The following is a 20,395-nucleotide window of genomic DNA, read 5'->3' as shown; positions in this document are numbered from 1 at the left end:
CTTAAAACAGCACAAGTGGATCATCTCATAATTCTGGAGGTCAGGCATCTATAGTGTTGGGGTTGGCAGGGCTGCATTCCTTCTGAAGGGCATGGCTAGGGTGGAAACTACTCCTCATCTTTCTACCTGCATTCCTTAGCTCACAGCCCCTTCCTCCACCTTCAGAGCCTTCTACTGCCACCTCCATCTCCCATTTAATGGTCTCCTTCTCTGACTGTGGCCCTCCTCCCTCCCTCTCTCCTTTGATTAATAATGGGTCCACCAAAAACATCTAAATTAACCTCCTCATCTCAAGATTCTGAACTGGCTCACACCCCCCAGTACCCACATTATTCATAGGCTCTAGCAATGCAGAACAGCTGTGCTGGAGCATCACTACTCTGCCTACCCGCCACTCCCAGGAGACTTGCAGCTACTGTGAACCTCTTCTTTGGGAAAATTTGGAATACAAAAGTACTTATCACCAACCATCGTTAGTAAGAGGTGAAATGCAAAATTTAGAAAACAGTCTTACCAGTTTCCAATGAAACGAGGGTCATTCTGGTCAAGGTGAACAGGATTTCTGGGATCAACATAAAAACCAATAAGAAGTCCACCTAATAAATACCCAACTGCAGGGCCAAGCGCTCCCATGACGTACATAATGGCTGAGAAGACAGAAGGGGAAATGTGAAATACAGCGGCGGCATTTCAGGTACAGGCTGGCAGTTCTGCACTCACAGTCACACTGCAGATTCTTCAGGTCGAACCCACTTAACAACTCCCAGAAACGTCTCTGTTGACATTTGGCTTTCACACCTCACCTTGACTTCACTGTTACACGCTGTCCTCGGAGAGCACCAGGATCACCTGGAGAGGTTTCTGGTTGCTTTTGTTGTGTTCTGTTTTTTAATATACAGTAATGTCAGGCTTCACCTCTGCACCACTAAATTCAAGTTTCTAAAAGTAGGTACCCACGCTAGCTAATAAGGCAGACACTGAAGAACCAAGAGAAAAAAGGTTTTCAAGTCTCAAGGAAAAGGAAAAAAGAAGGTATTCTTTGTCGCCCCTGGAGGATTCTAGCAGGACAAGGGGAGGCAACTGAGAAGGCTGGACAAGGCTGGGGTCAGTCGAACTGGAGAAGCTGCTCAAAGGCCCTCCGATGACTAACACCTTTCCGACCACCATTTCTGAATCAAGTAAGATCTTGCAATGTTTATTGTTCATTGAGGAATCTTACTTTAAAAGGAATAAATCTCCCCCTAAATGCCATGGTTCAGGAGATCCAAATGGAAAGCACCAACCACAGGTGAACTACAAAATAATTTTTTAAATCACACGTCCAAACCAGGTGTGGTGGCCCACACCTATAATCTCAGCACTTAAGAGGCTGAGGCAGGAGGATTGCCGTGAGTTTGAGGCCAGCCTGGCTACAAAGTGAGTTCAAGGTCATCTTGAACTGCATAAAGAGACCCTGTCTTAAAAAGATACACACACACAAAATATGCAAGGAGTCAGGTGAATACATGTCTCACAGTCAGTAAATCAAAAAGGTTGTCATTTTATCATCAAAAAAATGCTTTCCATCAAAATGTGTTTATAGCGAACAATAACAAGGTGGTTAGCACTACTTTATGTTTTCATTTATTCCTATTTTCATTCCTATGACTTAAAATTCTAAAATGTCAGTTTTAAAATTTTGAAATAGGATACGAAATTCCTTGAGAATCATAGAAAAATATACCCACATTCCAAAATCCATTGTTTTTCCTACTCAAATGCAATTATTTGGGGACAAAGAATAATAAGAAACCTCAGTGGTAAATGTTTCTCATTTCTATTGCCATCATATATTTGTAACCACTGAAAAATAAGAGGTTTGCCATATCTTTTTTTTTTTTTTTTTTGGTAGCAAGAATCGAACTCAGGTCCTCACACTTGCCAGGCAGGCGCTGGGCCGCTGAGCTATACCCCCAGCCAGCCAGATCCTTTAAACACCACTATATCTACCAGAAAACAAACCGAAGTAATCAGAATGGCTTCACCTTACTTTATCATGCACACCTCAATACACTTTGAATAACCTCGCACCTCCTATTACTTATTACCACAGACACGGAGACAGTAATCTAACACCTGCTCTCGCTTTTCACAGCAGTATGAAAGGGAACGTGCGGTGTGTATTTTACAGAATGATCTCCTGTAACAATGAGACCTTCAGTTCTTCGACTTCTGCATCTGTGTCTGGAAGTAGGGGATGGAGGCAAGGCCTGGAGTAATTTGCGCCCTTGGAAGCAGGCTTTTCACGCGTACAATTAGAATTTCAATCAGAATCTTGTTCATCTCTGTTGACGGCCTTGTCTGTAACTCCAGAACAGAAAGTACTTTTCAGGTACAGGTACTCCCATATGCATACAAAGACAGAAATTTATGTTCACACCTCCAGGCGAACTGCACCATTTACACCTTAAAACTGTAAGGAGTCCGAACTGCGACGTGGATCATCCTCAGGAATAGTTAAAGAGACTGTCTCACCAGCGCAGACAGGAAAAGGATATTTCCGCCATCCTGTTTATGCCCGGGGCGCTTGAGCGCAAATCTCAGAGTCAAGCAGCGCAGGGCAGCCTGTGCTCCGCGGGACCATGAGATTATCCAGCAAATGGGAAATTCATCACATAACATTCACCAAAAAGAAAAACTTTAGCTACTTTATAAAATATCTATAAAACTTGCTAAAAATTCAGCAATGTAATCAGAAACATGTATTTCATTACACAGCAACCACTTTAAGTCCGACAAAATCGCTCCCATACACACACACACACACACACACACACACACACACCTGTTAACCGGCTCCATTTGGTAAATAAATCATCCTCTGGGCAGAAGTGAAGGCTTTCTGGCCACTGAGCTAACATTTACTAGCTGACTGACCAATGGCACTCATGCAGAGATTTAAGGAGCACAAAGCATTGAAGCAAACTCATACCACACCCAACCTCCCACTCGCTCCCCCACTACGGGTCTCGCTGCTCTTCCGGGAGCCGGAGGGTGGGACAAACCAGCCTCTGGCCACCCTGCAATCTTCAAATCATGAGATCTCAGGCCTGTACTCAGGGGTGAGAACAGGCGGGGAGCTGAGGCGCCTCTGTCCCTTTCACACCCTCTCAGGTACTCCATCCAACCTTCATGGACCAACCAAGCCCAGCTGTGCTCCGCTCCTCAGTGTCTCTCTCCTTAGCATCCAGAGGCTACACACTGTCTATTCCAGCGAGCCCCGCCCTTCATCGTACTTCCCTACAGGCAAGAGATTTTAAGTTCTACCCCAGCAGATGGACTTTTCCGTATAATGAGGTGTGCGCACTAGTCTCTCTCGCACAGCTCACACAAACGCTTCAGGAAATGCTGTTAGATCTACCACCAAATCACAGCTGGTACCCAGCTCCCTCTCTTCGCTCTCTGATAACACCGGGGCCGGGTCACCATTGCCACTCACCAGGAATCACTCCAGGATTTCCAGCAGCACCCCTGCTCCTGCCCTTACTTCCCTGCGGTGTATCTTCAGCACAGAAGCTTTACTGATCTTCTAGAAACGTGAACCAGATCACGTAACTTCCTCACTCCCACCTGCAATGGCTTTGCATCCCGTCTGACTCACAATAAAAGCCAAGTTGTTGCAGGCCAAGAGGACTGCTCACACATTTGCACACGTGCACACACACATGCACACGCACACACAGAGGATTTCTCAGCATCTCCTCTCACTCTCCTGGTTGCTTGGGCTCCGGTCTTGCTGACCTCCTTGCTCATCACGCTCACCTTTCCAGGACCGTCCTCATCCTACGGCCCTGCACTTGCTCCATGCGTGCGCCCTCCCTGAAACCTGACACCTCTCACTTCTTCCACCCTCTCCAGCTTCACTTTTCTCCTCAGCACTTACCACCACCTCATCCACTGTATTTCCTCTGTGCATCACCTTTACCATCTGCTCTCTCCGCCTGAGCTAGAAGCACCCCGAGAAGAAGGGCTCTTGTCAGCGGTGTTCACCACTACATTTCCCGGGGCCCAGACAGTGCAGGGTGCACAGCCAGATCTACTCTGAGCATGGGCCCTCCTCTCTCGCAGGGCAAACTTCATGCTGGAAGCGTGGTCCCAGCAATGCTGAGAGGTGGCTGAGCCGTGAGGATTCTGCCCTCAGGGACGGACTGATCCATCTACGGCCTCGTGGGCTGTCCCGGGGCGAGTGGCTTTGTCGTAGAAGTGAGCTTGCTGTCTGACACAGTTGCTCTGTCTTGCGGTGGGACGCTCTGCCATGCTGTGACGCCAGAAGCATGTTCTCACCAGATGCTGAGCAGACAACATCATGCTCCTGGGCCTCCCGGCCTCCAGAACACGAGCTCGGCGCACCTCTGTTCTTCAGAAATGACTTGGGCGCTGGCGCTCTGTTCTAGCCGCGGGAAATGGGCTAAGATAACCAGTGACGTCATTTCCAACAGCAGATGTCAAAGATGAAACTCTTCTTCAGTGCTCATCTTCTCCTGAGATCTGAGCTGATGAGCACAGGCACGGATCCAGAGTTCACATACGCAAATTAATAATCTCACATGTGTTGACTGTGTCTCATCAGATCTTGTTATACCATTCTTTTTTTTCTCAAGATGAAGTGTGGAGCTGCAAGTATGGACTGTTTAATGAGCTATTTAGTGTCAGTAGAAAAAGAAGTTCCAATCTTTTCTCACTATGCCCCTGAGGATCATCTTACAAACCCCGTGGGCGTGCACCCTCCCTTTTGAGAGGGCATTTAATCACTTCATTCTAGATTAAATATGCCCCACTTTTTACTTCTGCTTATCATTTCAAATATTTGTATCTTATCAAGTAGCTCTTTGTCTTGGACAGTCGGGAAATGTCATACATACTACTATCTAATGGTTAAAGCGCAGACTCCAAAACCATGTGTTCAAAGACCAGCTTCAGTTCTTACTAATCATTTGTTCAGTAACAGACTGCTTAACATCTCTGAACTCGCTTCGCCCACCTCTAAAGCAGATAAGACAAAAGAACTTGTTCACAGTATTATCATAGGCATCGCATGAGTCAGTGCTTGCACAGTACGTGGTTTGCCTGAAACATGATATATTTAAGAATAACAGCATTATAAGAATAAGCTGTCTGTTACCATTTTATGTTACAAAATACACAGTTTAGTGTTTGGGCCTGGGTAAATTAATAAATGTTTATGGGCCGATCACAGATAGTTTTGATCAAAAGAAAGGCTGTGTCCGTTATTTGCTTCCCTCTGCCTCTGGTCCCTCCTTGGTCTGAATCTGCTCCTTCAACCATGGTAAGACCTACGGCTTTTCCATCAAAGGAATGTCCCGACACTTGTTATTAGTCATAGACTTACATGCTGCATTCGTTTCTTCATGCTGCTGTGGGGGTGGGGAACGTAGCCTAGACCAGTGACGGCGAACGTCTTGGAGCTTTCAACGACAGCAACCAGCCAGCTGCGGCACATGTGCCACAGGTTCGCCGCCACTGGCCTAGGGGACTCAATAGTGGGTACTGACTCTCTCCCACTTCTGGAGGCTAGATATTCAACATCAAGGTGCCACCAGGGCTGGTTCCTGATGAGACTGCTCTTCCTGGCTGTGCCCCACGGCCTCTTCCTGCGTGTGAAGGGAGAGCAAGCTCTGGTGTGTCTCCCTCTTCTTATAAGGATACCAGTCCCTTCAGATTAGAGCCCCACATTATGACGTCACTTCACTTTAACTCCCTAAAGGCCCTGCATGGCACAGCTCTCTGAAACTGAGTACGTGCCTCTACCTGTAATTGCTCTTTAAGAAAAAGAACCTTAAAGCTTTTTCAAAACCCTACAAAATACAATATGGATTATATTATAACACAGATTTACTATAGAGACAACGCCAAAAAGTACAAAAAATTAGATTTCTTAGAAAGTCACCCACAATCTCCACCACCCAGAGAATAACGGTAACAGTAGAGGTTGAAATCTCTAATTCAAGAGTCTGAATTTTGAAATATCCCCAAATCAAACCACTTCCAGTCCCCAGTATTTCAGATAAGGAATATTCAAACTGTAACAAGTAATTTATGTCATGCATTTATTATATATACTGCTCACATTTTTCACTCTGTCCTACAGACCTTTACAATAATTTTTCTTGTGTTTTACTTTTACATCAGAAAATGTTTAAGCATTTTAAAAGCCTATTTCTAGACACTTAAATTTTTTAAAATCAACTTTCAAGTTTTTATTTTCAATGATTTATCTTCTTTTAACTTAAGTAAATCTACTTATTTTTCTAGCCTTATTCATACTAGATTAAATTTTTAAATGTAATAAATTTCTTTCACTTTAAAACTTCAAAATGTTGTTGTACTTCTTGATTTTTCTAGTGTTCTGTGGTTTCTCTTTCCTCTTTATCCTATTGACATTATCTCCTTTTTTTGTTGTTGTTTTGTTTTCTTGAGAAAGGGTCTTGCTACGTAGTACAGGATGGCCTTGAATTGGCTTATGTAGCTCAGGCTGCCCTCATACTCTCAGTGATCCTCCTGCCTCAGCCTCCTGAGTGCTGGGATTATAGGCATGCACCACCACTCCCAAGTACTTTTTATCTTACTTTCATGGTTTGTTTATTTTGAGTTGCGTTTCAGACATGGCTGATGAGAAAAAGCAGGACAGCTATCACCCTATTGTCCCTCTGGCTCTGCAGGTGCTGCCCCAGCTGTCCACCTGGCTCCGCCAGGACAGAGCCTGGAGTTAATTCTCCCTGGGATTCAAGTATGACTTTGTGCATTTGTGATAACCGGAACCTATCCTCCTGCAGCACTCTCCTGGACTCTCAACCCCATCCAGGCCACAACCTCCATTCCTCATAGAATTAAAACATGCTCTTCCTACACTAGCTACTTGAGAGGATGAGGCAGAAGGATCACGAATTTGGGGCCAGCCTGGGCCAGTCTGTCTCAAAATAAAAAAAAATTAAAAGCACTAAGAATGCAGCTGCATGGTAGAGCTCTCCCGGGTTCCATCTGCAATGCCAGAAAAAAAGCATGCTCCTGCTTCCTCATCACAAAAGCCAACTGGGCTGAAGAGTATCTCAGACAGGGTTGCTCTGTGGTATCAGTTCCAGGCCAGCTTTCTCGGTTGTACAGCTAGATAACTCAATCTGCCTAGAACCCATGCCTAGAATCACAAAAAATGATCCCAGGAAGGTCTGAATGGTCAGCCGGCCAGCCTTGAGCCCCACTGAATTTAGGAAAGCAAAAGTCCAGTCCAAACCAGCAAAGGTCCTAGCATCATGGAAGACTGCGGTCACCCCCTTCCCGACCTCCTAGCCGAAAATCCTGAACATGCCCACATCTACACGCTCTGTAACCCAAGGCGGTGGGACAGGGAGGGGGCACTGCACAAGTGTGTAACTCTTCTTCATGGTCCCCTAGGGAGAAACACAATGCTGCGATCCAAAGCTCCGTGAATAGGTGCAACACACACCAACAATGTGCTGTGGACTATGAGAGCGGAACAATTTGCTGTAATTAGCGAGGGCGGGAGGAGAGGGAAGGCTGTGTGGAAAAGATGACTCTGGCACAGTCCTCCAGGGATGGAGGGAAGAACGGCTCCCATCCGGGCAGCGGCACACGAGGCCGCAGTGCACGATGTGTCCGGGGAATTGCAACTACGCACAGACAAGGAAGTGAGCGCTCTGTCCCCACCCTGGTCCCACGCTGGGGACTTGGTGCTCAGACAGCCACGTACAAGCTGCCAGACCTTCTCCCCGAGGACAGCCAGGACTGCCGGAAGCCAGCTTCTCCTTCCACTCGGTGACACTTAGAAATGCTGTCTCCCACAGACTTTCACTGTGCTGAGGGGGCAGGCCCAGACTCGGGAGGGCAGTCGAGGTGCCGGCCCCCGGGGTCTCCTGGGCACTTGCCTCTTCTCCTCTTCCCGCCCTCTCTCCTTCTGGACCAGTCAATGGGTTCTGTTGAGAGACCAGAAGACGATGCTGCTCCCAGAGGCCTCTCTTTCCATCCCATTCTTGCTGTCCGCATCTCCTGGGAGGAGACACAGTTCCCTCTCACTCCCTTTCCTCATGTGCGGGCAGATTTGATGCAGTGAAAGAAGCTCTACCCTCAACCCGATGGACACCTTTTCTCCCTGCCTATCAAGTTTCTAGCCTCTTTCTTTTGGAAAAAGCAATGCTATTTCTTTTGCACATGGTTTTGACGGCTTTCCTCCGTGGGGCGCTGTCCTGCGCAGTTCACTGGCAGAGAAGCAATCAACCCAGGCCCATCAGCCGCCCTTCTCCCCAGAAGGTCTCCCCGACCCCCAGCTGCCCGTGTGGCTCACTCTCTAGCCTCTTCCAGACCAAGATAGAGAAGCCATGGCTCCCCAAACCTACACACAGCATCCAGCGCCCGCTGCCTTCCCCCTTTATCACCCCGTCCTGCTGGAGTTTTCATCAGAGCACACACCATGATACAGACACGCGCTTCCCACATCTGCCCGTTGTCTGTCTCTGGAATGTCAGTGCCATGAGAACGAAGACTGCCTTCTTCACTGAAGCATCAGCGATGCGTGGCCAGCGCTGCCCACGTGGGCGTGTAAGGATTTGTTGAACGGAGACTGGATGGAGACACAGACTTTGGATCTTGAGTGGAATGATGAAAGTAGCTGAATCTTCGTCCTACACCAGAGCTTCGAAGGGTCATCCTGCGGCTCCTGCTCCCTGCAGCCCCGGGGCTGCCCGTCCTTGTGAGCCACTCGCACTCCTGCCCACAGTCCCTGACTGACAGAGCTGGTTCGTGTGGCGCACAGACACACAGCCTGGCTCTTCCTGCCTTTGTCAGGATCGAGCCTCCTTGTAACTGGCCTGGACGTGCTGTACCCTTGATGGAACCTGGTCTCTAATCTGTCAGCCTGCACTTACAAGGCATTCACCATCCCCAGCTGCACACTGCTGACTGTCCGTGGCCTCCTTACGTTCTCTCTGGCCTGGGATGTACCTTCTCAGTCACCCCACATGGCCATGAGCAATCTTGAGAACGACGCTGACAGTAGTTCAGGTCGTGAACACAATTCATGTCGAGGCTGAAGGTTTGAGCCAGCACCTAGGACAGTAACGCTAGCAGAGTAACCCTCCAAGTGCACGGCCACGGCACTCAGACGACCACTAAACCTGGGCTGGAGACAGTGGGAGGGAGCTCCACTCTCATGTGTGTTTGATGACTGCTGCAGGTAAGGGGCACAAAAAGCAATCCAGATACAGCTCATATTTCATTTCGAGCACTCAGCCGGGTGTGGTGGTGCACGCCTGTAATCTAAGCACCCGGGAGGCTGTGGGAGAAGGATCACTGTGAGTTCGAAGCCAGCCTCGGACCACAAAGTGAGTTCAAGGCCAGCCTGAAGTGCATGGTGAAACCCTGTCTCAAAAAGAAAAAGAAAGGTTTCCAGCACTCTGAAAAACAGCCCAAGTCATTCACTGCACCAGAGCATACTTAAAATATTCCTCCACTCATTTCTGCTGCTTACAAGCATAGGCAGGTAAGCGGCCACTGGTCTCAGTTATTTTGAGCTGGGATTTTTTTTTTTTTAAACGACTCAGTTACTTTGACACGGGCCTGACAGCAAAAGCCCAGCTGCCTGATAGCCGGGGGAGCAGTCTATCGCTTCACTCAAACATGCAGTGAACCTCAGGTCGTGTATGAGAGGCAGAGGAGCTTAAGTAGACTCAGGGCGCTTTCCTCACAATAGTGAGAAATTGTTGGTTTAAATTCATTCACTGCCTTTGGAAAAATTTTCAAAGTAATCTGAAAATTATTTAGGTTGTAATTTGTTCCCTAAGAGGGAACACGGAGGCAGCCAGTTGCACTTAATTAGCATCAAGGGGACAGAAGAGGAGAGTGCTTACCATGCCAGGACCTCAAAACATCAAACTGGCCGCCTGAGACTAAGCACCGTCAGTCTCAGGAAGGATCAGAGTGACTTCACGCAGGCATGGAAATAATTAGTGCAATTTTAAAACTCTATGTCGCAGCAAAAAATAAACAGTTTTATGAAAGGTAAGAATGGATTCTCTGATAACACAAACAGGATGTGTATGAGATAAAACACTAATGAACTCATGAAAAGTATTAGCCTCAGTAAAAAAGAAATAGAAACTACAATGAGATATGATGCTAATCAATAACTTAACAAAGAATATGATAGTTTTCACTGCAGATACAAAATCAGTGAATTAGTTATTCTTACCCATTGCTGGTGCAGTGAGGCAATCAAGCTTTTGAATAGACCTGTCAGGATGACATTTCTTAGCACAGTATGTATATGGGAAAAGATATTAATAACAATGAACTTTAACTAAATCTTGAGATATACTGTGGCTATCATTTTAATGTTTCTGAAGAGTTCTTAATACCTTGAGAAAATGCATATTTTCTAAATTTACATGGAAATGAAGGATACAAATTTTTTAATGGTGTGATCGTGGCTGTCAAAAAATAAACAACAAAAAGGCTGCTAAAAACCAACTAGAACTAATAAACTAGTTGAGCAAGGTTGCAAGATATAAACATATACTAAAATTAGTTGCATTTCCTTATCCTAGCAATGATCAGAAACTAAAATAATGCATTCACAATAGCATCAAAAATATAAAGTACTTAGGATAAGTCTAACAAAGTATGGGGAACATCTACCCATTGAAAATTATAAAACAAGGGGCTGGGGATTTAGCTCAGTGGCAAAGCGCCTGCCTGGCAAGCGCAAGGTCGTGAGTTCGGTTCCTGGTACCAGAGAAAAACCAAAAAAAAAAAAAAAAAATTATAAAACATTGGGCCAGGGATATAGCTCAGTGGCACAAGCACCTGCCTGGCAAGCGCAAGGTCCTGAGTTCAATTCCTGGTACCAAACAAATTAAAAATTAAAAATTAAAAAAAGAAAATTACAAAACATTGCCAAAATAAATTATCAGAGACTCAAATCAGTGGAGCGAGACACCTTATCTGTGGATTGGGACCCTCAATATTGTTACACTGTCAGTTCTCCCAAAATTGATCTATAAATGTAATACAATTCCAGTAAAAATTCCAATAGGCTCCTTTTGGTAGAAATTAACAAATTCATTCTAAAATTCAATGCCAAGGACATAGAATGTGCAAAAGAATTTTCAGAAAGAATAAGAAGGCTTATTTGGAATTAATTTTGAAGCTGGAGATGGTGGTGCACACCTGCAATCCCAGCACTTGGGAGGCTGAAACAGGAGGATCGCCACAAGTTCTAGGCCATAGTGGGCTACATAGTGAGTTCAAGGCCACTCTGAACTACATAGTGAGACCGTGTCTCAAAAAAACAACAAAAAACTAATTTTGAATTTAGAAAGATACTGTTAGCAGAACAATATAATCCTGGCTTAAAGACAGACAAATAAATCAATGAAATAGAAAAGAAAATCCAGAAACAGACCAGCATATACATAGCACAACTGACTTTCACCAAGGTGCAAAGGTATTTCCCTAGAAAAAAGGATGCTTTTTTCAACCAATGACACTGAAATCTTTAGATATCTGCACGCAGAAATGAACTCAAAATGGATCATGGCGCTGAAGGCTGACAGATCTGAAAGGCCAGGCCCCAGTTCAGAGCACCAGCATAGAAGACAAAACAAGTGACGGTTGCTTCCCTTGCACCAAGGCTCAGTGTGGAGGGCAGAAGGGTCCACCATGGGCTGCTCTGTTTACAGCCACTGCGGAGTCAAAGCCAGCGGCACCAGCTGTTCAGCAGCCAGCCCTCTCACTCCTTGTGCGCAGCAAAGCGCGTTGGCCGCAACAGGTTTTACGAGACAAACCCCAGCAAACTGTCAGTTAGGGCCAAACGCAGCACTGCAGCAACAAGCCACGGCTGCAGCAACCGCATGGCAGCAGCGGTAACCACAGCCTCCGCGGCCTGGGGTAGTGCGCGGCAACAGTTACAACAACCCCAGCTGACTACACAGCCAGCTGTCGCCCGCCCTGCAAGCCTCAGCCGGCTCCTCTCAGTCTGCAGCACAGACGGCTACTAACACATCCCACACCAACGTCCAGTCGGCGGCAAACCCGGCCTCGGAAGCAACGTGTTTTCACAGGAGCTGTTACGAAGCTACCTGGTACATCTGGATTAGTGGATGAAGACGGATTCTTTCAGCCAGTGCTACCCACGGGAAACCCCCAACTCCAGTGGGTGACTGAGGGTTGGAGCTGCTTAGAATCCCAATATGCCTTTTGAATGGGCCGACCAAGGAATCCAAACACTTCCAAGTCACAATCAGTCCCTAAGCCAGGCTTTGCTGGAGATGCCTGCCGCTTGCCCTGCAGACTGCCCAGGATGGGTGTTAGCTCCACCATCTAGATTCTGAGGAAAGAATGACAAGAGGGGAACAAGCACGTGACAGAAAAGATGACCAAGGTCGTGAAAGGGAGAGGGAAAGACGCAGATCCACAGAAGATCACCGTAGAGAAAATGTTTCCAGGAGAGATCGTCCCAGAGAGACAGACAGCGATCACCTAGGATTCCACGTGCTGTTCCATGGGATGCTGCGCAGCTGAACTTCTCTTTAGATGATCGTAGTTGGGACAGGATGGAACTGAGGCACTGTTACCAGAATTTACACCTAGTGACGTTTTTGCTGTTTAGGTTACATGGGTGGATGTCTTCCCTCTGCCCAGACCACTTCAGTTGGGCAATAACTGCAATTTTTATGTAAGACAGAGTAGAGTCCTGAGAAAAAGTTAGGGCTGTTCTCGATCCTCCTGATGCTAAAAACCAACTTACAGAGTGCAAGGGCAAGGCTGATAGGCAGCCCTAGCATGAAAGGTTTGCTTCATAAATCACGTGCTTTTGCTGAAGACCTGAAAGAGCTTCAGGATGGATATGTTGAGTTTTTAGTGAGCATGAAAGACAAAGACAAAGCCTTTCCCAGAAGCCACCGGTCTCCTTCTTTGGCTGGACCAGACCCAGAAAAAGACCTCTGTGTTGTTACAACTAATATTCATATGTAAGGCTCTGACAGGCATTGATCTAAGTGTAGCACACAACTGTTTTGCAGAAATTTGCTACCCCTGACAGTCCTGAGGAGACGCATGAGGGGCCTACAGCTCCACCTCATGTGGAGACAGCGGTTTTATTTTTCCTGGGTGTTTGGCACTGGCTTTCCACCCACTCAGAGTGGGAAACTCTGGCCTGAGGTTCCAAGCAGCAGCTGCTAAGGGAGCTTCAGTGTGAATGCACGGAGGCTGACGGAGAACAGGGCAAAAAGAAAGATGATGGTGAAACTAAAGAAATTTCCACTCCTGGGGCTGGGGATTTAGCTCAGCGGCACAGCACCTGCCTGGCAAGCGCAAGGTGGTGAGTTCGATTCCCGGTACCGGAGAAAAACCAAAAAACAAAAAAAAAAGAAATTTCCACTTCTACCCTGGTCTAAACTGGATCCAAAGCCTCTTCTCTAGAAATGTTTTAACAGGTAATCGACGTATAATAAAAGCTGCAAACCAGGCGTGGTAGTGCACACCCGTAATCCCAGCACCCTCAGAAGCTGAGACAAGGGCACTGAAAGTTTGAGCCCAGTCTAGGAAATTCAGTCATTCAGCAAGATCTTGTCACAAAAATCTTTTAAAGGGTTGTGGGGCTGGAGATGTAGCTCAGTGCAAAGGCCCTGGGTTTAAGACTAGCACTGGAAAAATAAAAAACAAGAATTCATTTACAAATAAACATCAAACGATGCTTTAATTGAGCTCTAATTTATACATGCTGAAGTAAAGCAATATGATTATTATTGTTTAATGACTGCCTTCTGGAAACTATACTTAAGCGCTTCACATCGTTTGTGCCATTCAATGGTAATAACTTTATGGGGAAATATATATTTATAGATTTCCCAACTTACAAGTGAAAAAGCTGAGACCCAGGAAAGTAAAGGAGATCAGCAACAATTAATAAATTGTACAGCCAAAATTAGAACTTGGCTTTCTCTAAAACCAACTTTTAATTTTTTTTCATTTCAAAAATTAAAGGGGCTGGGGATTTAGCTCAGCGGCAAAGCGCCTGCCTGGCAAGCGCAAGGTCGTGAGTTCGGTTCCCGGTACCGGAGAAAAACCAAAAAAAAAAAAAAAAAATTAAAAATAAAACCACAAATTGTCCTCTTCCCATTTAGGAAAATGTGTCTCCAAAATATGAAAAGCTATCATTACACTTCCAGACAAAATGTAATGACAAGAAGTTCCTCTACTACTAACAAAATCAATCATGTAAGGGCAGAAAATCTCAAAATACTTTTGGAACCGTCAGTAGCAACAGTCTTAAGAGCATTTACTGAAAAGGGAAGCTCATGTTTATATTTCCACCCCCGGTTTCCTCACTACCTGGCTGCCACAAGGATAGCAGGAAAATGTACACTATCTGAAAAACACATTCCAAATATGTTGCATGACATTTCCTTCAGTAATTACGTTGAAGACGCAGAGGAGCAGACCAGCTGTCTGAGTTTATCTCCTGGGAAGGGTACCTCACTGCCAGGAAGCAGCTTCTAGGTAAACAGGCAGAGGTGTGACGCAAGATCGTCTCCAGGCACGTGAGGACCCATGGTCACCACAGAGAAGGTCCCAGACCAGAGAGACACCGAGGCACAAGCGGTGTGATGTCAGACACAAATGTCCCTACAGTCACTGGCATCACCACGGTCGGCCACGGTATTTTACAGACAGTTGAGTGATATAAACCTTTTAGGACACCTTTGATGAACATGTTACCCATTTTTCCCTTATTTCAAGGATTCATCTAGTACAATAAGACTGCTTGCATTATGGGTCACTGTAAAGCTTGTTCTTATATTTAAAGAACTGGGGGCTGGGGATTTAGCTCAGCAGCACAGCGCCTGCCTGGCAAGCGCAACGTCATGAGTTCAATTCCTGGTACAGGAAAAAAAAACAAAAAACAAACAAACGAACAAAAAATTTAAAGAACTGTTGTTAGTTGGGAGAGATAAAAGACTATATGTACATATATGTTAATTTAATCTTAACAGAAACCTTATGTGGAAGATACTGGTATTGCCTCAGTTTGAAGCATTTTCCTTCTTAACCATTTTATAGATGAAAAAGTTTCATAGATAATCCCTGAGTCTTTGTTATTTAACAATAAGAAAGATTTTTTTACATACTAAATTAATATGCCTAAGACTTTTGTGTTTCTTACGTGACACTTTAACTTATTAAGTTCCCTTTGGAAAGTCTGAGTAGTTTATAGTGTTTTGGGGTTTTTTTGGTTGTGTTTTTTTTTCCAGTACTGGGAATTAAACTCACAACGTTGCGCTTGTCAGGCAGGCACTGTGCCACTGAGCTAAATCCCCAGCCCCTAGTAGTTTATAGTCTACTCTCATGACAAGAAAATATAATCCAAAAAACAAGCTATTATCAAGTGTTTTGTTTTAAAATAAAAGGTAATGGGGCTGGGGATTTAGCTCAGTGGCAAAGCGCCTGCCTGGCAAGCGCAAGGTCGTGAGTTCGGTTCCCAGTACCGGAGAAAAAAAACCAAATAAATAAATAAATAAATAAAATAAAAGGTAATGATCAGTGTCCTAGGTGCAATTATGATTCAATTAAATACTTCAGAACTTTGTCTGTGGCAAAGATGTGTATAGGTCTCTATTAGATTTTCTGGAGTTTTGTTTTTGCTTTTGTTTTGGCACTGAGAATCAAACTTAGGACCTTGTGCTTGTCGGGCAGGCACTTCTGCCCGCTGAGCTATATCCCCGGCCCTAGGTCTCTATTAGGAACTGGCCTTCTTGCTCTAGAAAGCTCTCAGTCCCACTCAGTGTGTGTTCTTCCTCATCTATAGATGATCACAATTCATCTACTCCCAAGTTACTGCGGAGAGTAAACGAGGTAATGCACATAAAGCCCTTAGCACTTACCAATACCAATACCAGCTGTACCAGTTACCACTATTACTCTATTATTATACCTAACTTCATGGTTAAAATTATGATTCTGAGATAAGACAGGCCTTTTAAGTACTTCAGACCCATCAGAAGATGGTATCTTTTTCTGTTTGTTCTTTGGGAGATTTTTTAGACAGGGTCTCGCTACGTGGTGCAGACTGACCTTGAACTCATTCATATGGCTATTGTGCAATATTTAATAGTTCAAGATGGGATGTTAATATAGTTCTAAAACTACCAAAGAAACAAATATGTAAAAGTATCAACTATGATCATCAAAAATTGCTTTTACTTGTGTCTGACTACCTAATACTTTTATACTCCTTCTTTTTTCCTGTCTTTTTGAGACAGGCTCTCACTATGCAGTTCAGGCTGGCTTCAACTCACTTTGTAGCTCAGACTACCCTCGAACTCACAGCAGTCCTCCTGCCTCAGCCTCCTAAGTGCTAGGATTACAGGTGTGGGCCACCACACCTGGCTTGAAAGTGATTTTTTTAATGATCTCCAAATGTGCACTTTTACACAGAACAAGCAGAACAGCAACAATCAAGAAACTAAAAGCTTGTGACAAAGACAGACTCGTACACTGCTGGTAGGAAAGGGATTTAGTACAGCCATTAGGGAAGCAGTAGGAAGGGTTTTAGAAAGCTGAATAACAGAATTACTGCATGACCCAGCAATCACAATTCCAGATATAGATCCAAAGGAATTAAAATTCAGCATGAGAAATACGCACCTGAACTCTCGTGTTTGTTGCAGTGTTATTCACAACAGCCAAGATGTGAGACAGCCTACGCATCCATCCTCAGAAGAGTGGGTGAAGAAAATGTAACACACACACACACACACACCAGAGGGTCATTCATCCTGCAGGGGGCCTGCCACTGGCCTCAACGTGGACGAGCCTAGGGGACACTGTGACATGAGCCGGGCACAGGGACAGAAGCACCACACAGTCCCACCTATACATGGAATCTAAAGCAGCTGAACTCATGGGGTACAGAGCAGGATGGTGGTCACTGGAGACTTGAGGGCGGGAGGCAGGGCAAGGGAAGATTTGGTCAAAGAGTACAAAGTTTCAGGTAGAGAGGAAGAAACTTTAGCAATCTGTTTCAAAGCTGCAAAAGAGGAGATTTAATGCCAGATGTGGTGGCGCACGCCTGTAATCCCAGCACTTAGGAGGCTGAAGCAGGAGGATCACTGTGAGTTTGAGGCCAGCCTGGGCTACAGAAAACTTGTCTCAAAAAAGAGTAGGTTTAATAACACACACACAACACACAAATAATTCTGTGAGATGGTAAACTGGTTAATTAACTTGACTTAGTCACTCCACATTGTATACACAGATGAAAACATCACGATGCACTCATTAATAGCATGTATAATTACTGGGTCAACTAAAATTATTTTTTAAATAAAAATTAAAACTATGCTACAAGCATTAGGAAAAAGGATACCAAGAGATAAAGTACATATTTGATCATCTGGGGCCCCTCAATCATCTTACCTAGAAATATCTAGATAACTAAGAAAAATTATTTTTTCAAATATTTGTAAAAAGGTCTAAATTAAAGAATATACTGATTACTTAAGCACTTTATAACACTTTTCAATGTTTTGATTACTTAAGACAGATATTAGGTAAAAGAGTTGGTTACATCAAAGAAATGTCTATTTAGCCCGATGAAACAGTAAAGATCCATTCCTTTGACTACATCTGACTTGGGGAGAAAGAGTAAAGGTTCAACAGAAGTGTTGATAGAATGAATTTGCACCAGCTGCGGCTACAGGAGAAGCCACAGAAGTCCCTTCATGACCCAGGCAGGGTTGAGTGGCCTCAAAGTCATCATCCCTTCCCCGCTAACACAGCCAGAGTTTCATACCAGCACCTGCAGGGTGGCATTGGGAACCTGATGTCATTTCAGTTTGTGGCATCTAGCACCATGATGCACCGACCTCTGCTCATGAAGGCTAACTTTATTCTCTCCGACTTCTGAAACATTTTTGATCCATCAGAATAATGACTAACATATCACTCCAAATTGACATACCATTTTCCCCCATTGGAAATGCTTTTCCCTTCTGCCACATGGTCATCGTTGTATTAGTCAGCTTTCTTTCACAGTAACAAAATACCTAAGAAAGTCAACTTATCAGGAAGGAGGGTTTACTTTGGCTCACAGTTGCAGAGGCTCCATTTCTTTTGGGCCTGCAGTGAGAAGGAGAAGATGAGAAGTACATGGTGGAGCAAAGCTACTCACTTTATGGAGGCCAGGAAGCAAAGAGAGAAAGAAGAGGTGCTAGGGGCCCAAAACCCCCTCAAGAGGCACCAGTGACCCAACTTCCTCCTCTCGGTTTCTATCATCTCCCAGTAGCACCACAGGCTAGCAACCAATTCTTTAACACATGGCCGTAGGGGAGACATTTAAGACCCAAACCATAGCTATCGTGATTGAATCAGCCGGCCACTGACTGACCTGAAAGAGGACACTGGCTTCACAGACAGCCCTAGTTAGGATCCATATGTACTACGTATAATCATAATTAATCAATATTGTCTACATTGGGTAATAACATGAATTTGTAGCAAAGAATGATGATGCATGCCTATAATTCCTGCACTCTGGGAGGCTGAGACAGGAGGATTCCAAGTTCAAGCCCAGCCTGAGCAATTTGGCAACTTACTGAAACCCGGTTTGCAAATAAAAAATGAGAACATAGCCCAGTGTGCAGTTTCTAGGTTCAGTCCCTAGTAACCCCCTCAAAAAAAAACTCAGATCCACAATCCACAACTATCCCTCAGCCTAAACTCATTAAGCCTGGAAGCATCTTAAATATTTCTAATCCATTTTGTAACAGTGAAATGATGTGTGTTCCTGTATATTACATTAACACCCTCCAGGAGAATCCAGAGGGGTACCTAAAAGCCAAGCACATTACAAATGAATAAATAGTGACGTTAAGTATAATTCTTAAAATAACCTTCGATCGGGTCACGCCAAGTTTTGCCATTAAATCCAATTTTTTTCATTCCAAAGCTCCTAGTAACCTGTACATGTAATAGCAGAGAAGCAGGAGCAGTAGGAAGTGTTCACGACTGTTACAATGAGAACTGCCAGATGCAGACAGACACCAGCGTTAGTCACACACGTCTCCCTTCATCTTGCAAACAAGCTGGAGGTCAAGCTATCTTCAAGGAGTTTTACCCAAACCAATTTAAAAACGCCCTTCTAAATTGTGGACCAAGCCAAATATTATTATCAGCCTATTCTCTTATTCGCCTCGTTTTGAACAATGCTTCAACCTCTCTTTGATTATAGTATTTTTTTCATTAGAGGCCCACATACCGAGTCCAGAGGCAGATGTAAAAGCGAAGAGTCACACAATTTCAAACTACTTCAAGAGATTCAGGCAGCCACAGGTCCACCCGGAGGTTACTCACTACTTCTGCTCCTTTGACTAAACTGCGTATATTGCCAGCCATCCCATTAAGGCCACTTTGCTTCTCTGAGTGAATGGCTGGGTGCTCATCCCATCTTCGTGAACCATTCGGGGAAAAGGTTGATTTAAAAAAATAAGACGCCATGAAAGTGTCCCAGGTAGTAATGTGGACTGGCACAGTAATCCGCTGAGTGCCAAAGCACAGTACTAAGGTTTTTGCAAGTCGCATTACCGTCCTGACTCAAGGTCATGAACAGCAGCCCAAACGGACCTCCGTCCCTCACTGCCTAATCTACATTTGCTCTGCGAACGTGAGTTCGCATACAAACTATGCACCTCAGCTAGAAAACTGCCAGCCCACACTGCATCTCCTGGGGTCTTTATAAACATACGGCTCTGAGAACCACAAATGTTACAAAATAGGAGACTAGAATAATGTGATAATAATGCCTTCTATCTCTGGTGAACAATTCATTCTAATAACCTTGGCATACACTGGTTCGCATGCAATTATCATTTTTAATATTCATTTTGTTCAAACAATGAATTAGACACTGTAATATAACATAATGCATGAACATCTTAGTCTTTAAATAAGACGCTTCCCTGCTGTGCATCTTAATTGCAAAACAAGGAAAACATTCCAACTAAAGTCCTAGTCTCCATATAAACCAAAATTATCTTCTCACAAAAACGAACGTCTTGGCAATAACAAGTGTCTTAGGCTGAGATTCTCCAGAAGACCCTAAAGCAGGGATTTGAGGGCAAGCATCTTGGGACGGTGCTAGCAGATGTGCCTACAGCGTCTAGGGACACCACACACCACGCTGGCTAACCCAAATACTATCTGTTTCGAAAATATTCCCAAGTGTACGTGTGAGGTCGCACACATATTCTAGTCTATTGCAGAACTCTGTGCGCATGTCCATCCCCCAAGACACACAGTTCACTCTCAAGCACGAGAAACTGGCCCAGGA

General features: G+C 44.8%; 1 protein-coding gene across 1 annotated transcript in view; it reads right to left on the bottom strand.

Annotated features, from left to right (window-relative positions):
- Nucleotides 1-514: 514 nt before the first annotated feature.
- Nucleotides 515-20,395, bottom strand: part of LOC106149388 (solute carrier organic anion transporter family member 5A1-like) — a gene marked incomplete at both ends in the record, with an annotated part of 57,441 nt that continues 37,560 nt past the window's right edge. Inside the window, 1 exon segment of the mRNA XM_013518224.1 lies at nucleotides 515-647. Within this exon segment, the coding sequence (XP_013373678.1) occupies nucleotides 515-647 (133 nt within the window).

Source organism: Chinchilla lanigera, unplaced genomic scaffold (genome assembly GCF_000276665.1).
Source record: "Chinchilla lanigera isolate Chin_1 unplaced genomic scaffold, ChiLan1.0 scaffold00043, whole genome shotgun sequence".
NCBI lineage: Eukaryota > Metazoa > Chordata > Mammalia > Rodentia > Chinchillidae > Chinchilla > Chinchilla lanigera.
The sequence above is the reverse complement of the archived record's forward strand: the minus strand, read 5'-3'. Positions and strand labels throughout refer to the sequence as shown.